General features: G+C 54.0%; 1 protein-coding gene across 2 annotated transcripts in view; it reads right to left on the bottom strand.

The window, feature by feature from the left end:
• SATB2 (SATB homeobox 2) overlaps positions 1 to 10,042 on the bottom strand; it is a 132,453-nt gene extending 122,411 nt beyond the window's left edge. Inside the window, exons 1-2 of one of the 2 annotated variants that reach the window (XM_066999208.1) lie at positions 9,261 to 10,042; positions 8,510 to 8,728 (exon numbers count right to left, since the gene is read on the bottom strand). In XM_066999208.1, coding sequence (XP_066855309.1) covers positions 8,510 to 8,678 — 169 coding nt within the window. In that variant the 5' untranslated portion in view covers positions 8,679 to 8,728; positions 9,261 to 10,042. Of the gene's footprint in view, positions 1 to 8,256; positions 8,358 to 8,509; positions 8,729 to 9,260 lie in introns of those variants that run through there. The other variant, XM_066999209.1, reaches the window with a different exon arrangement.
• Between the last annotated feature and the right edge of the window lie 13,123 nt (positions 10,043 to 23,165).

The following is a 23,165-nucleotide window of genomic DNA, read 5'->3' as shown; positions in this document are numbered from 1 at the left end:
ATATAAATAATAGGAACACATGTAAACCAAAATATGCTCAAAATATGAATTTATATTACTTTGGAAGAATAGTCTGGTTATAGTTTTGAAAATGACATGCTTCATTTCCAATATATGCCTGTCAGCTAAATTTATGACAAAACACTGTGAGTTTAGATTACTAAGATGGTAAATAGTTATATTTAAGTTTCCTCACTTATCTGAAGTTTCAGTACAAATGTAGACAAAGTCAGCAACTTCTAGAGGGTGAAATGCCCGCCATACATAAGCAAAGGCCGACGCATCTTGTTGCACCTCAGCGTAATACAAATAGAAACAGATCATCTTAAAAAGGGAGACAGAAGAAAGAAGGTAACCTTGTGGCTGTATGCAGTGATACAAGTCAAGGTTCTAATACACAAAACACTCCCCTCAGACATTTCTTGCCAGATTTAGTACTTTTGAAAAGGTTTACTGTCAGTGTCTTTTCATCTCGCTGGGTGTCTTTGGGGAATAAATAAGAAGGGAGCATATATCAGTGGGAGACATTTCTACTGCACTGTGAAAATGCAGTGGGTGTATGGTTATCTCATGAGATGCCTCAGCTTCATACAAAACAGTCTGACAGGTTATTTTTATTAAGCTTTTTCTGAGCCTTTTTACCTTGCTGGCACTGCTACTAACAACATATAGTTGTACTGAGACTGTTTAATATTGCATGCCCATCTGATACAAGGACATCAGGTAAAGCAAAATGACTGACAAGGTTTAAACTATTAGGCAGGTAATTTTCTATTTAGAAAACAAGTAATATCCTTAAGCATTTATCTAGAGCTACCTGTCTCTTTTTTTCAAATTCTCTCTGTTTCCTTCATACAGCTTCTACAAATGATGGCAGTCCTATTTCCTTTTTCCTAACATCTCTGCATGTAACACCAATGATCATTTAGCATTTGACAGGAAATATAAAACATATCTTGGATTCAGACGTGCAATCTCTGCCCTGGCATTCGGATTACGATAGCAGCAATGCAGGGCTCCCACTCAGTCTTTTAAGCAACCCTGTAAGTAATTTGGGAAGTCTTATTCCAAGCAGAAAAGATTCCTGGAGGGTTTTAAATAAATCCTTGATACTAGCAACATCGGTGTTAACATCTTTAAAAATCAGAGAAAATCAAGTTTCAAAAAATAAAACAAACCAAAAACTGTTCAAGCATTGTTTGCAAGGGCTTTACAATGTCAGCAGCCTTAAATATAAATATATTGCTAAAAGATAAATGCTGACATTTTGGTATATTTGTAAATCTTCAGGGGATACCAGCAGAGCTTGCACAGGTCAAAAACAAACTTAAAATACTAGTTTACATTAAAAAAATAATCTCTAAAATAAAGGAAATAAAATTGGCAATACTACATGACATATTCTTCCCACACTAAAATTTGGATCAATGCAAATGAAGACGGGAGACAAAGTACACATAACAGCTGCAATACATGCTTTTGTACAAAGCGTAGGAACTCAAAAAAAAAACAACACCCTAACTGTAGAACTGCGACAGTATCGACAACATCACTTGCTGGCAGAAAACATATTGCACATTAAAGCAGTTAACACTTTGTGAATGGCCACAAGACCCTCAGCTAGATGGGCTAACAATTCTTCCCGAATTAAATGGCAAAGTGTATATTCTGTGTTTTGTACCACTAATCAACTTAAACTCATTTGTATGTAAGCCAAGAGCAGGTACGTCGCTGCTGAGCATTCTGCAACAAGTACTACACTTGGTGGGTGACAATTTTTTTTAGTGTGGCTAGAGGCTAGGAAATATTTCTCAGAAGCCATCAACTACGCAGCTGCCTTTTGTCTGTTGTGACTGTTTCTTAAATCTGCTTTAGTGACACATGTCATCATGTGGATCAATGCACATGACCCAGCACATTCGATACAGTAGGAACCAATTACCCCAGGACAATTTTTCCAGAGGTAGACAGGGCATCGATTCATCGTTCAATACACTGGGCTGGTTAGAAAGCTGCCGTGTGCTTCAAAAGGAGATGACGCTTGGTCGGTAGTTACTGAGAGCCTGCATCAGGCACAGGTTATCTTGAACAAACCCCAACCGTATCAGTTCAAAGGGAGTCGGGAATACTTCATACCTTGGAAAACTGTGCCTTTAATCCAGAACACAGCAGTACTTACTAATTTAGCTACATTATGATGAAGGACGGTAATTAAAGGCCTAGCTTATCTATGCTTTGCAATTTGGGATTCAAAAAAAAATCTTACGTTTTAGAGATTTTCAGTTATTTTGAGAAGTTTAAAAATAGGATTTAAAAGCAGGTTGGGGACTGCTTGATCACACACACAAAAAGAATTTTCCTAAACAGGTCGTGCAGCTGTTTGGCGAATACAAGTACATGGCTGCAGTAAAGCTGTCCGCAGCCTATACCACCATAGATGCCATGCTGCCTTACCATCTCCCGTGTCACCGTGAGTGACAAAACCACTTTTGTGTCCCTTTTCCTCTCCATGCCAGACAGACAGCTTCAAGGAATACAGTAATAATGGAAATCAACTGCAAAAATAAATATTCAGACTAGCATCCTAACTAAGAGCATTAAACTCAAATACTTTTTAAGTTATTTTAAGGTATCATCTGAAAGCCTGTGCTACAAACCAGAAACTGTAAGGATGACAGTAGTCTGTTGAAATGACAACTTGATTAAAATTACGCTATGCCAGGTACCTTCTATTTTTAAATCTAGACATAATATTTTGCACAGTAAAATAATTTAAACAGAATATAAATACTCTCCAAAATTAATCTTTTAGGAAAGGAAATGAATCTTTACACCTCAACTTCAAGTGTTTATTCTTAACAATAAAAGGTTAATACTGTTTTTCTTCCTTCAATGTCCAAATTCTTCATCTAAATTTGGAATGAGAAATATTTCACTAACTAATTTCTCAAAAGTATGTTTCCTCACTGGCATCTTGGTCATTTTAAATATGATTTTGCTATCTTCTACAGGCATAAAGAGAATCCTGGGCAGACCCTGAATCACCCTAGCAGGAGTTTTCAAATAAGTGTCCTATAAATAATTGATGATAAATCTACTCTGACTATCCCAGTGACACTAAGAAAAGGCAGGACCCAATTTATAAAAGGAGGGGGGAGAAGAATTCAACTGACTTTTTCAAAGATGTTGCTTTCTTTTTCTTTCCTTTGGCTCATGATGAGAACAATAGCATCTAGCTAACTAACGCGGCTATGTGTCTGGGGTGGGGAGGAAGCGGGGAGATGACTCTAAATACTTAGGAACTGTTGCGGGAAAAAATAAAATCTTGCTACAGCTAATCTTAAATCTTGAATTCAAAATTGTCAGTGGCTTTCTGCAGATGCAACTTAGAGTTCCAAAATTACTCTAAACATCAAATTATGCCTAGGTCACTGAATGGGTAGATACCCTATATTCTGTTTAATGTGTATGTTCAATTGCACGTATATTTTAACCAACTGCGTCTTTACTTTAATAACAGGCCAACTACCAAAAACAGATAAAGAAAGGCTATTTTTCTACCTTAGCAAAAATACAGATGATACACTACATGGCCCTCCAGGAGTGATAGTTCTGTTTATTCTATTTATGTGACATAATCTGATTGGAAAAGGGGGAGGAGAGAATCAGCAAAAAGACCAGAAACTCATTTTTAAGCATTGGTCATGGAAAAGAAATCCCTGTCTTGCTTTTCTTAAGGTTCACATTAAACTAAAAGTCTCTTCCTCATTACACGTCAGAAATGCGTAAAATGATTACATTTCCTCATAATTCCTACTTAATTATACCGAAACAAAGGACAACATTTTCCAACTACGCTACAACGGATAAAACATAAAACATGTTCATGCACTGCTGGTTCCCACACTAACAGGGATCCGTGGCTTCCGTGCCTCTGTACCTCCATACGTTCAGTTTTTTCAAATAGCTGCGGACTTCTTCCAGGCAGCAAGAATATACTCTTCATCTAGGTACAAAGACTGCCGAAATCTTAACCTTTCGATTTGCTCAATTTGTAAGGACAACTGGAACACGCTTCCTTCTTTCTGGATCCCATTCAGAGCTTAATGCCACCTAACCGGTTAGAACAGAGGAGCAGATTTGATCAAGCTGTACTCTTCCGGCTGCACACAAGTGGATTTTTCTCTCCACTAAAGTACATTAAATCCTTGTAAAAGGTACAAAAGGTAGCAAAAACCCTACGACATTTTTGCAGAAATAGTTAGAAAGGATTTTGACAAACTCTTTAACTATCCTTGGTCAACGTTTTTGTTGCCCCAGAGAGATACCAGACCAGATTTCTCACTCCACCTAAGCAGTCAAGGCTCTGATACATCAGATCTTGAAGAGGCTCACCGCAATCAGCAGCAGCGCTCCGAAGAGTCGCTGCGTCCACATTTCCGATGCCTCTGACTCCACACAAGCACAGGAACTGCAGCTACAGATTAACGTCCCAGTTACGGAGTTTGGTTTGAATTGTCTGGAAGTTTTCTCTTCCATTAATATTTTGTATAGCAAATCACGTATTTTAACAGATAAATGAATAAGAACGTATTACTATCAGGCTGCATGAAACTAATCTAACCGACAAATTTTTTGCAATAATTTCCTGCCCGAAATCCGAACATGTTCCTTGGCTGTATGTCAGTTCTACACTGTATTCCAGCAAACCGAACCTCAGAACAGCCCTGTCTCTATGCTGGCATATTAAGTTGCATTCAGAGGCTTTGAATGCTTATTTTCCATGCTCTTCCTAACAAATGAATACATATACACGTACACTCGCACACAAACAGGTTCATGAATTGCAGTCAACAGTTTTGCAAATATAAGTTTCCTAGCCATTAATCATCCTTTATTTTTTTTTTAAATCCTTATGGAGTGAATTACTAACTGGGAGGAGATGCCAATTCTAGTAAGTGAATGTTACCCAACAGGGACATAAAGCTGTCAACACCATGGTGCTCTTGCTTGCTCTAAACTCTCTCCCAGGCTTCATATGTTTTTTAAAGTGATATTAGCCTTTATTTTTTTTCCCCAGGGACCTTTATAAAACCTGCCTCTCTTGAACATCTGAGCACTTGTGCTTTACTACATACAACTTTTAAAACAGACTGGTTGGTAACTGCTGAAACATTTTAGAAAGCACTGGGTTAGTCAGGGCTAACCAGAATTGGACTCTAACACGTTGGACTTACACTAACAACACTGTAAACAGCACTGAAACTTTTAAATCCCCTATTAAACCGCAACCTTTAAGAGCCCATTTATCTTTTTTGTGACCTTCACTAGTTTATTATAGCTGCTGTAATGGCCCTTTGCATTAAGTACATTCAGTTTAGGAACAAAGAAAGAGAGAGGAAGAGAGAGGAAGAGAGAGGAAGAGAGAGGAAGAGAGAGGAAGAGAGAGGAAGAGAGAGGAAGAGAGAGGAAGAGAGAGGAAGAGAGAGGAAGAGAGAGGAAGAGAGAGGAAGAGAGAGGAAGAGAGAGGAAGAGAGAGGAAGAGAGAGGAAGAGAGAGGAAGAGAGAGGAAGAGAGAGGAAGAGAGAGGAAGAGAGAGGAAGAGAGAGGAAGAGAGAGGAAGAGAGAGGAAGAGAGAGGAAGAGAGAGAAAGAGAGAGAAAGAGAGAGAAAGAGAGAGAAAGAGAGAGAAAGAGAGAGAAAGAGAGAGAAAGAGAGAGAAAGAGAGAGAAAGAGAGAGAAAGAGAGAGAAAGAGAGAGAAAGAGAGAGAAAGAGAGAGAAAGAGAGAAAGAGAGAGAAAGAGAGAAAGAGAAAGAGAGAGAAAGAGAGAGAAAGAGAGAGAAAGAGAGAGAGAGAGAGAGAGAGAGAAAGAGAAAGAGAGAAAAAATAATTGTAGCAATCACCGTAATTATAAAACTTGTTACCAAATGTCATCAATCCCATCATAGCACCAGTTAGCTGAGAGCTTATTTTTCTATGCTCAGGGATTTTGTTCAGAGAAACACAGTATTATGCCAGAAAGACACTCGACAAGGAGGAAGGAATTTCAGCATTTACATATCTAAGGCCCAACATGAGATGGAAAAAAAAAAAAAGAAATGTTAGCATTGGTCTGTTTTCAAAATCTTCAGATACACATTTCAGAATAAAAAATTAAACAAAATCCAAACTAAAATGGTCTCTAGTTTCAATAAAATATTTCATTTTTTTCTTCAATCCTGTTCACATTCAATTAATATTAGCACTTGAGCTTGAAAGATAAGAATAATCTGAAAAAATGACAAGTAAAGCCTTAGATGTCATTTCACTACATCTTTCAATAGCTTCCTTTTTATCAAATATTAGGAACAGCACTAAAAGGGCTTTTATTAGTATGTATTTGAAGAGAAATTCTACAGTAATTTGCCAGTATATTAGAAGTAATTCTTTCTGCAAATGTCTACAGCTGCATTTCACAATTCAGCAGAAAAAATTACTAATGCCGCGGCATTCACTGCGAAGATGCAGACATCCAGAAACACCCAGTACACTGTGATCTGCATTCAGGAAAAGATCACTTGGCCACACAGATTCTTAAAGATCAAACTTCAAAAGGAGCAAAGGAAAAATATCTGGAAATCAGCTATGTCGATTTATCCTGAGAGCATTTCCAAGAGGGTAAAAAAAAAAATGAAATCAATTTTAAACAGCACCATTATCTTATTAAAAAAAAAAATCTGCCTTAACTAATTTAGTATTGAGTATTACAGAACCTAGGTAAGTATTCAGACAAGAATAATTTTCTTCTTGCTTTCAGTATCAATAAGGAGTAACGTATAAACTTTATTATGAATAGCTTAAAGAGATTCAGACTGTTTAAAAAACACCAGCTAGGAAAAAATATGTACTCTCGCATTTCCTATGTCCCCACACTTTTACACTCTAGTCTACACCGACCTTATAAATGAGCCAAAGAGTAATGAATGAAAACGTAAGCTCTTAAAAGTTTGCTTTCAGAAATGAGTCTTTGTCATAAATGTAAGAAATCTTCTAGAACCTAACAGGCCAGTTTCAATCTGAACCACCAATATAATCATAAAACCTTGTGAATTTCTCTTGGCTAACACAGTGGCTATTAGCAAGCAATATATATATTCCAAAACATTTAAAAACATTCTTTTAAAACGTATTTCAATAAATCCCCCAAGCAAAAAGATTTAGCTCTAACATTCCCTTTAAAATCAAGCAGCTATAATGCCTCGGTCTCTCAAAAGACATCTAAAACTACATATATAACTACTTAAGCACTTTTAAAATGATTAACTCGTTGATTTTTACAGCTATTCAATAAATTATTTTCCATCAATTTGTAAGTGGATTAGTGCTACAAGTCTTTCCTTGCAAAGCTGTTTCTTCTTTTTCTGTACATTAGAAGAAAACAAGTAAGAGGTTTAAAAACAGACATATAGTGATCCAAGAAACACAAAAAACTCGTGAGGTCTCTTACCCTTCATTAGGTACACAAATGAATCCTACGTTTCTAAAATAAAAGAAAATAAAATCTGCAGCCCCTTAGCAAACTTCGGCTATTAGAAAGCCTATTGAACCAAAGAGGTCTAAAACAAGCATCTAATGGAAAATCGCTAAATAAACCTCACGTAATAGTCATGTGACGATCATATCAAAGTATCACTTGAAATGTCATTTACACAAACTCTTTGTGTATAAACAACTACATTTTAGTATTACCTCTCCGCGCGTTTGTAAATACAAATACAGACAGAAGCTTTTTTAAAAAGGGTAAAATGGCCTGCCCTGCGCTATTTTCCTCGTAACATCGGTCTAATTTCAAGAGTTTTAAAGATACTTTTCCTAACGTGAGGCTACGCTGCATTAAATACAACAGCACCAGAGTTCGGCTGAAAAAAAGCGAGCGTTTAGGAGAAGTTCCCGGGAAGTCTAGCCGCTTAGGAGAAAAAAAAAAAGAAAAGCAACCACGTGTGTTCCTTGAACTTGCTCTAAGCACGCTCTAAGCACAAAATCGACCAGCGACTTGATGGCAAAGGGAGCGTAAAAGTTAAAGCGTCATAGAGAATGCGGGACTGCTGCAAAACTAACGCTCAAGAATTTTGCTGAAAGAGCTCAACCTCGCACGTGCTTTGCCCCGTCCCCTCTTCCAACGAGAGAACTGCTGCGAAGCGCTATTAACAGCCGAAAGAAACCCGGGACCGCGAACGCTGCCGCTCCCCTCCCCGCTGCGGGAGCCGTGTCCCCGACCTCCCTCCGGCTGCGACCGCCAGCGCGGCCGGGCTGCGGGCGCTAAGGCGGCGGCGATGCCCTCGCTGCGCGCCGCCGGCTCCGCTAAGGGGGCGCCGAGCACCGGGCCCGGCTCCCCGCGGGGCTGCCCCGTGGGACGGGGCCGAGCTGCCCCTCGCCGTGCTCGGCGGCCAGGCGGGGACCTGCCGGCACCCGGCGGCGAGCCTCCCGCAAACTGCCGCCCGCCGGACCGGGAGCGCGGCCGCACGGTTACCTCCCACGGGCTTGCTGACGGCGCCGTTGGGCCTCCCGCGGGTGCCCATGGGGCTGCCGTTCTGCTCCAGCCTGGCCACCTTCCCGGGGGGGGGGCCCTTGACATCGGGGCTGCCGCTGCCTCTGTCGGGGCTGTCCCGCAGGCAGGGGCTCTCACTCCTCCGCTCCATGCTCGGAGACGCGGCTCCCGCTGGCAGGTCGCAGTAGAAGGAGCACGGACCTAGGGGAGAGAAGCGAGGGGCGCTTCAGCGGCTGCCGGCCCGCCCCCGGCCCCGCTCGCCCGCCACCGCCCCCGGCCCCGCTCGCCCACCCGGGTCCCCGCAGCACTCCCCTGGGCTGCCTGGCGGGACGGGGCCGGGCTCGACCACGCGATGCGGCCCCGTTGAAAGCGAGCGGGCGCCCGCGGCTCGTCCCTGGGCCGCCTTGCCTTTCCTTACCCGCCCGGCTGGCAGCGACTCGGGTCCCGCCGCCCGGCCCCAGCCCGCCGCGGCAGCGCTGCGCCCCGGCGCCCATCGTGCCCGGCAGCCGCGGAGCAGCGGGCAGGCAGCCGGGCACCAGCCGGGCTCCAGCCACCCACCGACCGCCCAGCCAGGTGCTGCCCGGTCCGCCCCGCCCGCCGGGGCTGCGGGGAAGCGGCTGCCAGCCCGAGCGGCCCCTCTCGCACGGCCCCCCCGCGCCGGCCAGCTGAGCGGCCACCGAAGCAGCCGGCTGCCGGCGAGGAAGCCTTTAGCGGGAGCTGCCGCCGTACTTACTGCTTATAGCCTGTCTGTAAGTTGGCTGAGTTGGGCTCTGTCCATGGATCAAAAGTAGAGAATCCAGGGTGGAAAGTTTTCTCGGTGCCTCCTCTCGCGCCGCTTGCTTCCCTCCTAGTCCTTCCCCCACCCCCAGCCCCCTGCTTGCCCTCGTCCCGGGGTGCCGAGGCGCCGGGGCCGGGGTCGGGCGGTGTGCCCTCGCTGCGCGGGGCGGCAGGGGCCGGCGCCCCTTCCCGGAGGGTCCCGGTGGCGAGCGGAGCCTGGCGGAGCGGAGCGGAGAGGAGCGGGCAGGGGCGAGGGGGCGGGGGGCCGCCGGCTCCGGCGCGGAGGAGAGGGGGGGAGGGAGACGGCTCCTCACACCTTCGGCAGAGAAAAGAGCTACCCGGGGAGACGGGGGCAGGAGGCAGCGCCGCTCCCCCAGAGGCCGCTCTCCCGGGCTCCGCGGCGGGTGCCTGGCGGCGCGGGGAAGCGGCGGCGGCGGCCCCCGATGTGTCACTTTCAATCTCTCCCTCCTCTGCCAGCAACAGCAGCGGCAGGAGGGACTCGCCACAGAGAGCGGAGAAACGATTATTAGTTGCGTTGAGTCATCGAGGCAAAGTGAGTCCTTTTTGGGGTTGTCCTCGCTTTCGGATTTGGTGTGTGTGCGCGCGCGTGTGTGCGTGCCTGCCTGTCTGGCTGCGCGGCGCTCCCGTCCCAGGGCTGTGCATCCCAAACATCGCCACCCCTCCTCGCCTCCGACACCCCTCCCCCTCCCCGCCCCCCCGCCAAACTGAAGTCGCGGGGCTTAGCTCGGGATCGGGCGCAGGCGACGGTTCGGCAGCATCCCCCCCCCCCAGCCTCCCCTCCCCGCGCTGCCCGAGCCGCCGCCGCTCCAGCCGGCACCGCTGCGCGCCGGGGTGGGAGGCAGGGACCCACCTGGCAGGAAATTAAAGCCCGAGAAATAAAGCGCACATCGCGGCCGCGGAAAGCGAGCGCGGGGCCGCGCGAAGGGAGGGAGGTGGAGGAAAGGAGGGAGGGAGCGGGGCGGGCTGGGTGGGGAAGGGGAAGAGCGGCGGGACGAGGCGCCGGGGACAGGAGGAGACCCGGGGCAGAAGTGCACAAGGACAGGGGCAGCCGGGCTGGGGGTGGGCCGAGGAGGCAGGAGAGGAGGAGGGGCTGGGGGAAGAAGAAGAAAGAGAGGGAGAAAGAGGGAAAACAAACAAACAAACAAACAAAAAAAAAAAAAACAGGGGAAGCCGGAGAAACGGGACCGACTGGGGAAGAGCAAAGCTGCCACCGGCATCCAGTCCGGGCGCACAGGTCGGTCCCACGCAGCCGGCGCGGCCTCGCTGCCTCCCCCCGCAGCCTCCCCCCGGCGGCAGGAACTTTTGGGGGCGTTCCGGGGGCTGCCGCCCCGAGGGCCGGGCGCGCTCCGTCCGGGGGCCCCGGGGTGGCGGGAGCGGCCCGGCCCCAGATAGGGCCCCGCCGCCGCCCTCCTCGCCGCGCCCGGCTGCAGGCAGTTGCCGGGCCGGGCCTGAATAATTGATGGAGGGGCCGGGAGGAGGTGAGAGGCGGGCAGGGAAGAGCTGCTGCCGCCGCTGAATTATTCAATAGCGGAGCTGCGGGCAGGGCACGACTGCGCAGGGATTGGCGCTGAGAGCGGCCGGAGAGAGCGGAGAGGGGAAGGCTCCAGTGGCTGCCGGCGGGGAAGCCGCGAGGCGGGATCGGGCCCCTCGGCGGCCCCGGGGCGGGCAGCGCCTGGCGAACGCCTCTCCCCCGGGTGCAAGGTGCAGCCACGCCGCGCCCCGGGGCCGGCGGCGGAGCGGGCGCTGCCCGGCGCGGCCATACCCGAAGGCGCGCCCCGAGGGCCCGCAGCGCCCCCTGCCCGGCCCGGGGGGCGCCGGGGAACGAGCCGGCACCCGGCGCCCCTGTCCGCCGAGCCCTCCCCGCCCGCCACCGGCCTCCCGGCAGCGGAACGAGCCCCGCGTTAAGGTGGACCGCGGAGATGGCCGCCGCCACCGGGGGGGGGGAGGGGGCTGGCGGCTGGGCGGGGGAGGGCGGCCTGGCGGGGTGCGGTGGCGGAGCGGACACCTTCGCTGGCCGCCGCGCCCCCCCCTCCGCCGTCCGCCTCCCCGTTCACTGCCTGGCGGGCGCCGCCTTCCCCTCCGGGCCCCCTTAAGAGATCTGCCTTTTACGGTGGCGCCGGAGGGTCAAAAAAAAAAAAGAGAGAGGGGCTGGGGGGGGGGGGGAGCACACCGGAGAACCCCCCCCGGCGGGCCCGGCAGGGCGCAGGCCGCCCCGCGGGTGGCGGGGAGGCGGCAGCAGCCCCCAGCCCGCAGGCAGCTGGCCCGGCGCGGCCAGCCTTGCCGCGGCTGCTGGGGGTCGGGGAGAGGAGAGGGAGAGGGAGGGGAAGGGCAGGGGCAGGTCCCCTCCGCAGCTCGGCCGCCGCCGGCCCCGCAGCCGCTCCTTCCCTCCGAGCGGCGGTGCCGGCCCGCCGAGCGCCCCGGTGGGCTCCAGCCCTCCCTGGAAGCGGTGCCGGGAGAAGCGGCGGATCCCCGGGCAGGGTAAGAGAAATCGCTCTCCTCCACGTCCACCCCGGGCTGCAGCGACAGCCTCCCTTCGTGCCCCCGAAAGGCAGCGCCGAGCGCAGCTCCCCCGCCGCAGCCGGAGGACTCGCGTCCCTCCCCACCTGGGAAGGAGCAGGGGGACCCGTCCCGGCCAGGTGCTACCCTCGGCTCGGGAAAGGAGGAAGCGCAGGGAGGTGGCAGCCGGGTCCCGCGCCCGGCTGAACTCTGGGGGGCCAGGAGCGGGGGCGAGGGGAGCGGAAGGCCGGGGACGCGGGACCGGGGCTCCCCGGGAGCTGAAGGAGCGGAGCCGGCGCTGGGAGCGCGCCCGGTGTCGAGGAGCGGAGGAGGAGAGAGCGCGGCGGCTGCCGCCAGCCAGCCGTCTTCCTGCCGGTCCCTTCGAAAAGAAGCCCGAAAGTTTGGAGAACTCCCGTTTTTCTTTTAAATAACCTCATCTAAGTACACCCCCCTCCTTTTTTTTTTCCTTTTTTTTTCTCCTTTTTATAAGATCTCAAAGAGCTGTGTAGCAGGAAGTTAACATTTTTCACCAGGTATCGAATAATTGAATAATGTTTTGTTCTTACCTTTGATGTGGAACTACGAATTCCCGCGGATAAATGGCCAGAAAGTTAGAAGAATTGGTGATTTAGGACTTCAGTACTTCTGGAAAAAAAATGCCAATGGTTTAGACAGGATCTTCCCTGTCTGATTCGTTACTATTATTATATCTGATGATGTGGATGGATGGAGAGATTCAATCCAAGCCCATTAATGAGATATTTTATAAACACCACCGTCTGAAGATCTTCATTTACATTTTGTCAATGATCGTTTCCTTAACAGCGGAGACGTGTGGCAACAGCACGATTACAGGACTTTAGTAAAGCTCCTGTAAGAGTACAACTGGCTTGTTGATCGATTAATATTTTATTAAGTGTAAATATTTTATAAAGTTTTTAGGAAAACTATCGATTCTAAATTATTAAACTACTCAGAAGAGCATTTAAATAATGCATACAATTAAATACATTTAAATCTATATGTAGCAATTACTTTATTTGCAATGAATCCTCTACACCTTTATGTCGTGTTTGCATTTTTCCCCACTGGCAGCCAGTTTTTTATTTGTGCGTTCACGGGAATCTTAGGATCGCTAATTATGTGTTTATTCGTGTATTTATAAACTGAACATTTCTACAAAACTCTCTTTTAACTTTGCAATCAGGAGCGGCAACCATTTGAAAACGTCGACACGGAAGCAAAGGGTTTTGTTACTAAAACTGAGGGGAAACTGAACCGATTGCATAGACATTTTGCTGGCTGGTAAATTGTTTTGTTAACATCATTTAATTTGGACAGATTTTACGATACAAAATGCTTATTTTTCTTTAACATATTTTTCCCAATAAAAGTATTTTCTTTCTGTTTCGAGTTATATATTATATATATTTCTTCCTCCAGTGCATGATTTTCACATGTTGTCCTTATTTCCACTAGGAAAAAAAGGGCGATTATTTCCCATCGCTTTCCCCAATCCGTCCCCCGATCTCGTTATAAAAAGAATCGGATTTTTAATTGTTATTAATAACCTCTTTTTCTCTTTCTAACACAAACTCCAGTGTGAGAATTTTCTGCTCTTGCACACTCTGGTGAGAGCAGGAGTGGATGCGCTCCGAGCTTCCAGCGCTCCCCGTTACAGAAGTTTATGGACGCCTCAAGTGGTTGATTGCCAAAAAAAAATCTGAACAAAACAAACGAACAAAAACACCTCCTTGGCAAGGTTTGTTTTTCATTAACTACCACTTTTGAAGCCATTGCGGCTCAGTTCCTGCGCAGGTTTCGGAAGCGGCCGGCGGTGTGGGGCCGGGCGCTCCCGCGGCTCCGCCGCCCGCGATGCCGGGGGGCTGCCTCGGGCCCGGGCCCGGGGCTGCCCTGGCCTGGCGCGGCTGCGCCCGAAAGCCGGCCGCGGTGCCTGCAGCGGGATCCGCCGGAGCGCTCTGCCCTCGGGCTCCCAGACGCGCTCCTCGCCTCCTGCTTTTCCCCCTTCCTCCTCCTGCTTCCCCTAGGCCACGGGCTGCGCGGGGACCGCAGCCTGACCGTGGGGACCGCAGTCTGCCCAGGGGGCCGCCTGTGCAGCCGCCGTCCGGGTCTCCCGCGGCGCGGCGGAGCTCCGCGGCCTGGGCCGAGCCAGGAGCCCGGCCGCTTGGGTGCCGGGGGAGCCGGCCCGTGGGGCGCCACCTCGAAGCGCGGAGGCGCCGCGGCCGGTAGGAAGGGAGAGAGAGGGGCGACCCCGCCGGGGCAGCGGCCGCAGCGGGCACCGCCGGGGCGGGCAGGCTGCGGCAGGGCAGGACGGCTCTCTCCTGCCGGGCCTCCGGGCCCTCCCTTCCCGATGGCCGCCGTCTCCGCGGGTCCCGGGCCAGACGCCGCTCCTCGAGGCAGGGCCGTGGCCGGGGCCGGGGCCGCCGGCGCCCCGCACCACCCGCCCGGCGCCTTCCCCTTCGCACAGCGCCATCGCGCGGGCTCCGGCGCCGGCGCAGCCCAAGACGGCGGCGGCTTCCCACCCGCCGGCGGCCCCCGCGGCCCGGTGCGGCCGGGCAGCGCGAGCAGCACCTGCTGCGGCACCGCCGGCCCCTCCTGGGCGCTGCGGGCCGCTCCGGCCCCGCTGCCCTCCGCGGGAGGGTCGCGCCGGTGCCCTGGGCCCGGCAACGTCGCTCCGCCCTGCCGCCTCGCCCGGCGCGCCGCATGCCGTCGAGGCTCTCTCAGCCGGCTGCCCCTCCGACAAGCCCCCGCTGTTGGACAGCCCGGCCCCGCCACCGCCAGCTCTCGCTCGACGCTCGCCAGGCTTCGGGCGCGACGCTAAGGCGAAAACTGGGCCGCCGGGCTCGGCCCCGATTCCCGCGACGGGACCCGCCCGGCCTCGTCCGCAGCCCTTAACGGGGACAGCCCCGGGCCGGGCCGGCAGTGCCGGCGGGATGGCGGGCCGCGACATCGCCGTTTCCCAGCCGGCCGCCGGTGCCTTCCCGGCCGCCGCCCGAGCCCTAGCGGCTGGCGGCACCGGGGTGCCTGGGCAGCCCCCGCGGGAGCCGGCGGAGGCGGGCGCGGCGGCTCTGCCTCCCCTGCGAGCCACCCCCGGAGCCCCCGGGGTCCGCACGTCTCGTTTGTAACGTGCCAGTTAGAAAAGGAAAAGGAAAACACCACCACCACAAAAACAAAAGCGTCTTTAAGACGTCCAGGCTCCGACTAAGCGATTCCGGGAGGGCACCACTATCTCTGCAGACCTTACCCTCGCCTTCTGAGATTTTATTAATAAGTATCTGCCGCTAACGTTAGTACACAGAGAAGGAGCCGCGGACCAAAGAGGAAATCTCCCCGGCAGCCAGCGGGCAGGAAGGCAGGACTCGGCCGGAGCTGTCTCCCGGCAGGCAGCGCAGGGCAGGGCCGGCGGGGCGCCCCGCGGGGGCCGAGCGGTCGCTGCCCAGGTGCCGCGGCCCTGCCTCCTTGCCCTGCGGCCCCGCGGCCAGCTGCGGCTCCCCGCTGCTCCTCGCACTCGCCTCCCGCCCCTGCCTGTCCTGTGCCCCCTGGCCGCCGGTTTGCGTTTTTCCGCAATCACACGCCTGCACGGCGAGCCGCGAGGGATTTCCTCCGCCAGATTTCACGCTCATCGACCCGCCTCACCCTAGCAGACTTGCGTGACTTTTCGGTTTTGTACGGCTTTTCCTCAAATATAACTGTTTATATGCTTTAAACTGTCGGGAGCAGAGAGACTGCCCGTGCCCCGCGGCTCTTCTTCAAACGAGCAGCTCACAGTCAGAAACGAAGGAAGAGTTTCGCCTCCTTCGTTGCGAGTAAAGAATATCCCCCAGACCCAAGAAAGAAACCCTCACCAAGTGCTGAGGCGCTCCCCACCACCCGGGCACACTTTTGGCTGCTGCAGCCCGAGGCCCCCGAGCGCCGGCGCCCCGGGCCGGGCGGCTCCGGCAGCTCCCAGCAGCCGCCGCCGCAACGAAAGTGGGAGGGGGCAGCCGGGCCCCGCCGCCCGGCGTCGCCTCCAGACCAGCCCGGCACCTGCCTGTGCCCCCCGGAGGTGGCGGCGGGGCGCGGGGTGCCGGGCGGAGGCTCCGCGCCCGGCCCGCTCTCGCCTCTCGCCGCACTCTTGTTCGAGATGGGGGCGAGCGCCGGCGGAGCCCAGCCGGGCTTTCCGAGCGTGCAGCGCCGAGAACTTGCACCCCGGGGCACGAATCGTTTTAATTGCAACGATTTAATGTAAATTAGCGAGATGGCAGCCCGTCTCCCCCACCCGGCTCCGAGACGAGAGCACAGCATCGCCCGCCCACGTCGGGTACCGCCGCCTCCCAAGCCCCCGCGGCGTCCCGGCGGCCAGAGGCGGGCGGCAGCGCCGAGAGGACGGAGGCGCTTCGGAGCGGCGGCCCCAGGACCGCCCCGGGCTCAGCGCTCTTCCCCTGCCGCGCCGCGGCCGTGGAGTGCCGGGAGTTGCGGTGCTCTGGCGCCTGAACTCCTTGCGGAACCGGGGCCGTTTTTCTCCCAAATCCCAACTTCGCCCCGTGCCAGACGGGCCGAGCTTTTCGCGCAAGCCGCCCCGGTGAGCCACGCCGGCGGCAGAGGAGCACTCCGAGCCCGGCGCGGCGGCTCCCGGCGGCTCCTTCCCCGCAGCGCAAAATGGTGCCTGGGAGCAGTGCCGTGCCGTGCCCCCACCTCCCCGGCCCCGCTCCCTCCGGAGCCAAGGGCCGGCCAGCAGCTGGGGTGGCCGGGCTGCAAGGCTGGGGCTGGGGATTTATAGTTTTCTGTGCAAATAACTGAAGGCTGCGGATCTGCCCTGAGAAAGGGGGCAGACGCGGCAGGGGATTTCGAGTGAAGATAAACAACAGAGGTTTTATTGAACTGTAAAGGCTGAAAATATCGTTGAACAGATCGAGGAAACACACCCTTACGCACAAGACCAGCAAACTTGCCACAGCCCAGCTCCAGCAAATGTCAGGCAGCTCGGTGCCTTCCCAAGTCGCGCCACGAAGCGGGCTCGTCCCTGTCCTCGTGGAAATCACCGCAGCTGGAAAGCTGCAAGCGGCACACCGGGTAACACTCAGGTTTTTAAGGCTTTCGCAAGCCCTGTAGTGTTACCGACAGAGCGCTCTCCGCAGAGGACGCACAGACGGGGCCCCGGGGGAGGAAGAGGCCAAATCCTGTCGCCTTTCCGCCTGCAAACAACCCTGTGGTCTTTTCCCCTGACCTCAGGACTTCTCCTTCCTATATGCGCAGGCACTTGCAAAGAGCTCTTGGAGCCAGGGCTTGTACTTGGCTTGCGATGGGACCCCCCAGGTCTGGGGCTGCCCGGCCTCTCCCGGCGGGTTCAAGGGAGGCCGAAAGTCCCGGGGCGCCCCGCTCCCGGCTGTCCGGCGCGGCGGGACGAGGCAGACGCGTCCGGGCAGATTCTGGCCGGCCGGGGACCTGGAGGCACGGCCCGGAGCCCGCCTGCCCCCTGCTCCTGCCCACTGGGCTCCGCGGAGCTGGCCTCGCTCGGCCTCCCCGGTCTCCGAGGGCGCCGTGCCCGTGCCTCGGCGGGCGCGCAACAACCCGCCGCCGGCCCCGACCTTGGACCCGCTCGGGCCGGTGTGAGGAGCGGGACAGGGCGGGTGGCACTCGTCGCGGGCACCCCTTCCCCGTTGACGGGGCCGGATCCTTAAGAGAGCGGTCGAAGCGCCAACCGGTCGGCGGCGGTGCCCGGCGGCGGCTGCGTGCCCGTGGGGCGCAGACGGGGAGCACGGGGGTCCCCGGCAGCACGGGCTGTGCCGCCAGCCCCGCTCCCCGGCAGCCCGCGCCGGAGCTCCCGTGACAAATTTCAGCTTTGTAAAGGGACCGTTTAGCGGTATCCGCCGTTTGAAATCCCATTACAAACCAAGACCAGACGCGGTGCTCGTCCGCTCCCCGTCACGGAATCACTCGACTAAATCAGGACGTAACCAGTGGGTCTGTCCCCAGCGGGGCTGGCAGCTCTCGCTTGCTCTGCGCCACGAAACGCTGCGCTCCTGCCCCGGGAAGCGCCTCTCGGCCCCGCGGGGGTGTCGCGATTACTTCCTCCCGGCCAGGCTTTCAAGGGAGCCGGGGCACCCCCGGCCCTCGGCCCGATGGCCCCGCCGGGCGGCCGGCCCCCGGCGCCCCTGGCAGCACTCGGTCCCACGCCGCCTCAGCCTCCCCACCTCCGAGAGACGAACCGCTCCGAGACCTCTGCGCTTCGTCAACACGGTGGAGTATTTGACATTCACAATTACCTGTAAATATTCTGGCCGTTTTGTGTACGAGACACTTTTTTTTTTTTTTTTTTTATCCTTAAGCCTGGTAAGTCTCACCCGAGAGACCAAGTGTAACACTGCCGCACTGCCGGCACCCAGCGAGGCAGGCGGCGAGAGGAGCGCTCCGCTCCCGAGCGCCTTCACATCCCTCCCCCGGCACTCGAGCGCCCGGAGCGGGAGGAATGAATGCTCTGTTGTACCGTGCCCCTCGCTCCGTACCCTAAAACGCAACAACTGAAAACTTGATTTAAAGCGCTAACATCATAGAGAGATTTCAAATTAGTGACAGAACAGGAGGTGCCTATTACTAAACCATCGGACAAAACAAATCGGTTCACACACGGGCAGATTAGGTGCCAGATTTTCTAACGTATTTGCAACGGCAGTTCAAAAAAGAAAGATGAGATCTGAGCTGGTTACTCAACTCCGACATCTTGCAATCGGTCTCTATTTTTTACTTTAACCTCTCCCTTCCCTACCCATCACATCATAAAAATTAGCAGCGTGGAATTACCTGTCTGCTTCTCTGAGCCTCCTTCAAGTAAAGAAGGTAAAAGTCACTTCACCTATTAGCTTGTATAAGTAATAAAGAGGTGGTAACTCGGAGCTACTACATTTTGAAGATTGTGTCACATGCTTTAACATAAACAAGGGTGTTATAGCCCTCGCGATTACTGGATCAATTCATCTCTGCAACAACTTGTGCCGCTTTTAGTTCTTTGCAGGTATTTATTCTGTCCCTTGGCATAGCTCTGTACATCCCGACTCGAACAGCAGCAGCCCCTCGGTTTCTGTGGCGTCTCTGCGCAAAATTGCTAAGGGGAAAGGCGGTTTGTCAGCACCCTGCCCCTCTGCACCAGCCTGTTTTGAACCAGATCCGAGGGGATGACTGGGGCTGCAACTGAGGTGCCATATCCCCGCAGCGCGGACAGCAGCCCGAAGATGCAGCGGCTGCCCGGGCACGCACTGTGCGAGCGGCTCCACTCTCCCCTCGCACAACGGGGAGGGATTTGCCCCATTTCAGCAAAGTGGTATTTTTTTTTGTGTTTTTGTTTGTTTGTTTGTTTGTTTCAGCACCACGCCTTTTTCTAATGCGCTTGCTAGAGAGGTTGCCCAAAAGCGCGGCCACCCTGCCGGGCAGCTGCGGCGGCTTTTCAAAGCGCTGCCCCGCTCCGGCCAGGGGAGGCGTGTGCGCCCGGCCGGGAGAGGAGCGCCCATCTCGGAGGTTTGCTCTGAGCCCCCCGCGCCCCGGCGGCTCCCTCCTCTGTCCCTCATCTTGCTCTGCTACGCACCCAGTCCGAGCTCGCCCACCCAGCGATTAGGAAGGAGACGGGGACCTTCCCCAGGCTGCCCCGGGATGGGGACAGGAGGGTCCCGCTCCTGCCGCCCGGCAGGGAAGGCTCACCGGTGGCTGGCCTTGCACACTGCCAACCTCGGCGACTGCCCTCGCCACCGGCACAGCGCCGCTGCCCGCGGGGCCCGGAGCAGGGCAGGGCGCAGGTGCTGCGGGCCGGGGAGACGTCAGCGCGGCGACAGACGGGGCTGGGAGGTGGCTCCCTTGTCCCCAGCAACCCCCCGACCGCAGGGGCGTCTCAGGCACGGGGAGAGCGCCTGGCACAGGCCAAATGCGCAGGACAGGGCACGGGCAGCAGCAGAGCCCTTCCCAGCGCCGCCCGGGCCTGGCAGAGGCCTCCGGGCAGTGTTCAGAGCCCGGGGAGGAGGCAGCCTGTGCCACCTCCCTCTTTCTGGCGCTCCGCAGACCAAGACGGCTGAGCTGAAGCACTGCCAGGCCGGCGGCCCGAGCCTGCCAAACGCCCGGGACCCTCCCCTTCTTGCAGCATGCCCCCGGGGCAGGATCCCCCCTGGCCGCCATCCTCGGAGTCCGTCGGTTCTCCGCGGGGAACCCAGACGGTGCAAGCAGCGTAACTAACGCCGCCCTTCGCTCGCACTCATCCTTCTCACACCCCTCGGCTCCCTCCGGCAGGTGAGGGTGCTGTTCCGTGGGCCTACAAACGGAGGATGCTGGGCCGGGTTTTCACCGCTGGGCGTTTTCCCCAGGGCCGTTCCCCCGGCCATGCCCGCAGCAGCAGCTCCGCCTGACAGCTGGCACCGGGGCGGGAGCGCCGCCGTCCTCACCCGCCTCGCCCGGCCCCGGAAGCCTGGGGGGGAGCAGCGGCCACCATCGCACGGAGCCAAGGGAACAACGGGGGCTCCGCGCCGGCAAGGCGGGGACGGGGCCGGGAGCCCGGCCGCTCGCAGGCTTCCCAAGCCCCGCCGAGGCGGGGAACCGAGCGCCCTGGGAGCACACCCCCGGCACATCTGCCTCGGCGGTGACCACAGCCAAGCAAATATTTGCGGAGCAGTCGCAACCGTACGAACGAAACCTGCCCTCCGGCTGCCCCCGCACGCCAGCGGCGCGGCTCCCTGGCGGGGGCGGCCGGTCCCCGGCTGCCTGCCCGCTGCCCTCGCCCCCGGGGGGGCACGGCGGGGCCGCCCGCAGACCCTTGTCCCCCCGGGCTCAGCCCCGACCCCGCCGGGAAGCGCCGAGCGGGGCAGTGCGGCAGCGGGGCGGGGAAGGGAAAGGAAAGGAAGAGAAGGGGGCTGACGAGGAAGAGAACCCAGTAAATCACTTTCTTGCTTGCCACCTCGGTTAGACAGACGGCCCTGCTGTTCTGGGCCCGCCGGCAGCCCGCTCACCCGGATCTACACCGCCTTCGGCAGCTCCCTCGGCAAGAGCCCAGGGAGGCGGCCGGCCCCTTCTGGTGCGGCCTCGGGTGCCTCGCAGCTTGGAAAAGGAAAGGAGAGGAAGTTTGAGGTCTGTTTTCTGTTGTTGTTGTTGTTTTTGTTTTTTCATGTATTTTCGATTAAGACAATTAAGTACCCCGCACAGTGTAGCGGTCCCTCCCTTGTAACAGTTTCCTTATTGCTGCCCCGCCAGTTTACTCACTGCGGCTAAGACAGGCTTCCTGACCCTTTGCAAAAATTAGAAACAACAGCTAATAAAGAAGCAAAACGGGAGGTAGGCTCAGTGGGAAACGAGGCATGGAAAGTAGCTGCACAACTGGCAGGCTGGATTGCTCTTCCATTTGTTTATGACTGATGGGTAATGCACAAGCCGTTACCCCAAATTTTTAAAGAATAGGGCCCAATCCCAAGCCCCGGCTGCAGCTGGCCATCTGAGTGGACGAGGACAGCAGGATGTGGCCCTAAGCTGGTGGAGGAGTGACTTTTCTCTTGGGGATGGCAGTGGGGGCCACAAGCCCTCCTCCTTCCCCACACTGTACAACCACAGGTTTCCCAGCAGGACAGTGGAAGGTCTGAGGAGAGCTGGGCTCTGTGCCCTCCCAGAGGCCTTCTTGGAGCAAAGACTCCTATTTTATTTTTATTTTTATCTTCATACTCCAAGCATAAAAGGGGTAGAGCATACAAAGGGATATATTGATTTTGAATCTTTTTGGTGCCTGACATTGCAACCAATTAAAGCCATGCAAGTGCACAAGAATTAACATTTCCCTTTGAGATAATTTCTACTAATGCCTACAAATAGTGTCAGTGACTGATTTCTTTTGCAATCCAGTTTCCTACAAATCAAGCTATGCATGGTTTTGACATACCCACAGCTCCCTCTACAAGCTTGCAGCTGATGGTTAAACAAGCTGTGTTTCAAAAGTAGCTAGGGAGACCTGCACAGCCAGGAGAAGGGAGAAATTTCCCATCAGCGGTGAGCGAGCTGGAGATGGGGAGAGCAGGGCAATCCTGCCAGTAGTCCCCTGGTGCGATCTGCCTCAAGACAAACCCATCTTACTAGACAGGAGAGGATCAGCAGAGGAGGAAAGCTTATATAAATGCTCCACCTGCAGGAAAGAAACTCCTAGCTCAGTCAGCCACAAGACACAAACCCACTAGAAACCACACGCCATTGTTCCAGCTGTTCACAGAACTTGGGGGTCCAAGATGCAAGATGGAAGAGTTGATTATCTGTGATTATAAGAGCTACCAGAGTATACCCTATGAAACATCACAGATGTAATAGTATTCAGGGTCCAATCTCAATGCCACCAACTTACGTCCTCCACAATTCGATTCCCAACATAAGTTTGACTGCAATAAGAACTTTATTGTTCTTATTCTTTAATTTCTTACCTTAAAAACTGCTAATAGGACAGTATGAAAAGATTTGTTCCCTTTCCTTTCAGTCGTTCCTGTTCAGTGCGAGTTGAAGCAACCACTGTGAATAATTTGTCTCTGGGTTAAGGTCATGATCCTGTGTCAGTCTGAACACAGCACTGCCTTTGAAGCCAGTGGCAGTCTTGTGCAGGGACAGCTAAGGGATCACGCCACTAGTTTGTAATGCAATCTGGAATGTTTTAGAATGAGAAGCCATTATAAGATCAGAACTTGCTACCCTGATACAGCCTTTTATATATATACATTTTTTTTTTTTATAAACGGTAAAACAAAATTACTGGTACCATGGCATACTGTTCTCTCTATATGCTCATAAGATATCTGCTCTAGAAATTGCAGCAGCATTTCCTAAAAGTTCCTGGGTAATGAATGCTTTTATGCACTTTCTATTGTGTTTGCTATTGCTTCTAGAAGACCAGAGTTATTGGAAGATACATTTGGCTTTCCTTGCTGCTTTGTAAAAGGTTTTGTGTTTTGTTTTTCAAACAATTAAAAATAGCTTGTCCTTTAAAAGATGTCTTTTTCAAAGCACGAGCAAGAGCAAAAGCAGGGGAAACAATCTTTGAAAGAAAAATGACTTTGGACAAGTTTTGAATTTCAAACATAGTCTTTGTTTATATTTGACTGACAAAATGCCTCTCAAATATTCTTTGAAAGGTGATTACATTAGGCAGGGGCTATTTTAGCAATTTCACATCTCTTAGCACTATTGTATACAGGGATCTGTCCACCCACTTCCCTCACTACAGTCACAGTTCCTTGAGCCTTTATTCAGCTATCTTTCATCACTTCCAGAGTCATGCAAACTTTTTCTTCTCATGCAAATGAAGGCAAACTTCTCTGCACCAGAAGTCTTTTCTAGGACTTCT

Source organism: Anser cygnoides, chromosome 6 (genome assembly GCF_040182565.1).
Source record: "Anser cygnoides isolate HZ-2024a breed goose chromosome 6, Taihu_goose_T2T_genome, whole genome shotgun sequence".
NCBI classification, from domain to species: Eukaryota; Metazoa; Chordata; class Aves; order Anseriformes; family Anatidae; genus Anser; species Anser cygnoides.
This window is presented reverse-complemented; position numbering and strand designations above follow the sequence as displayed.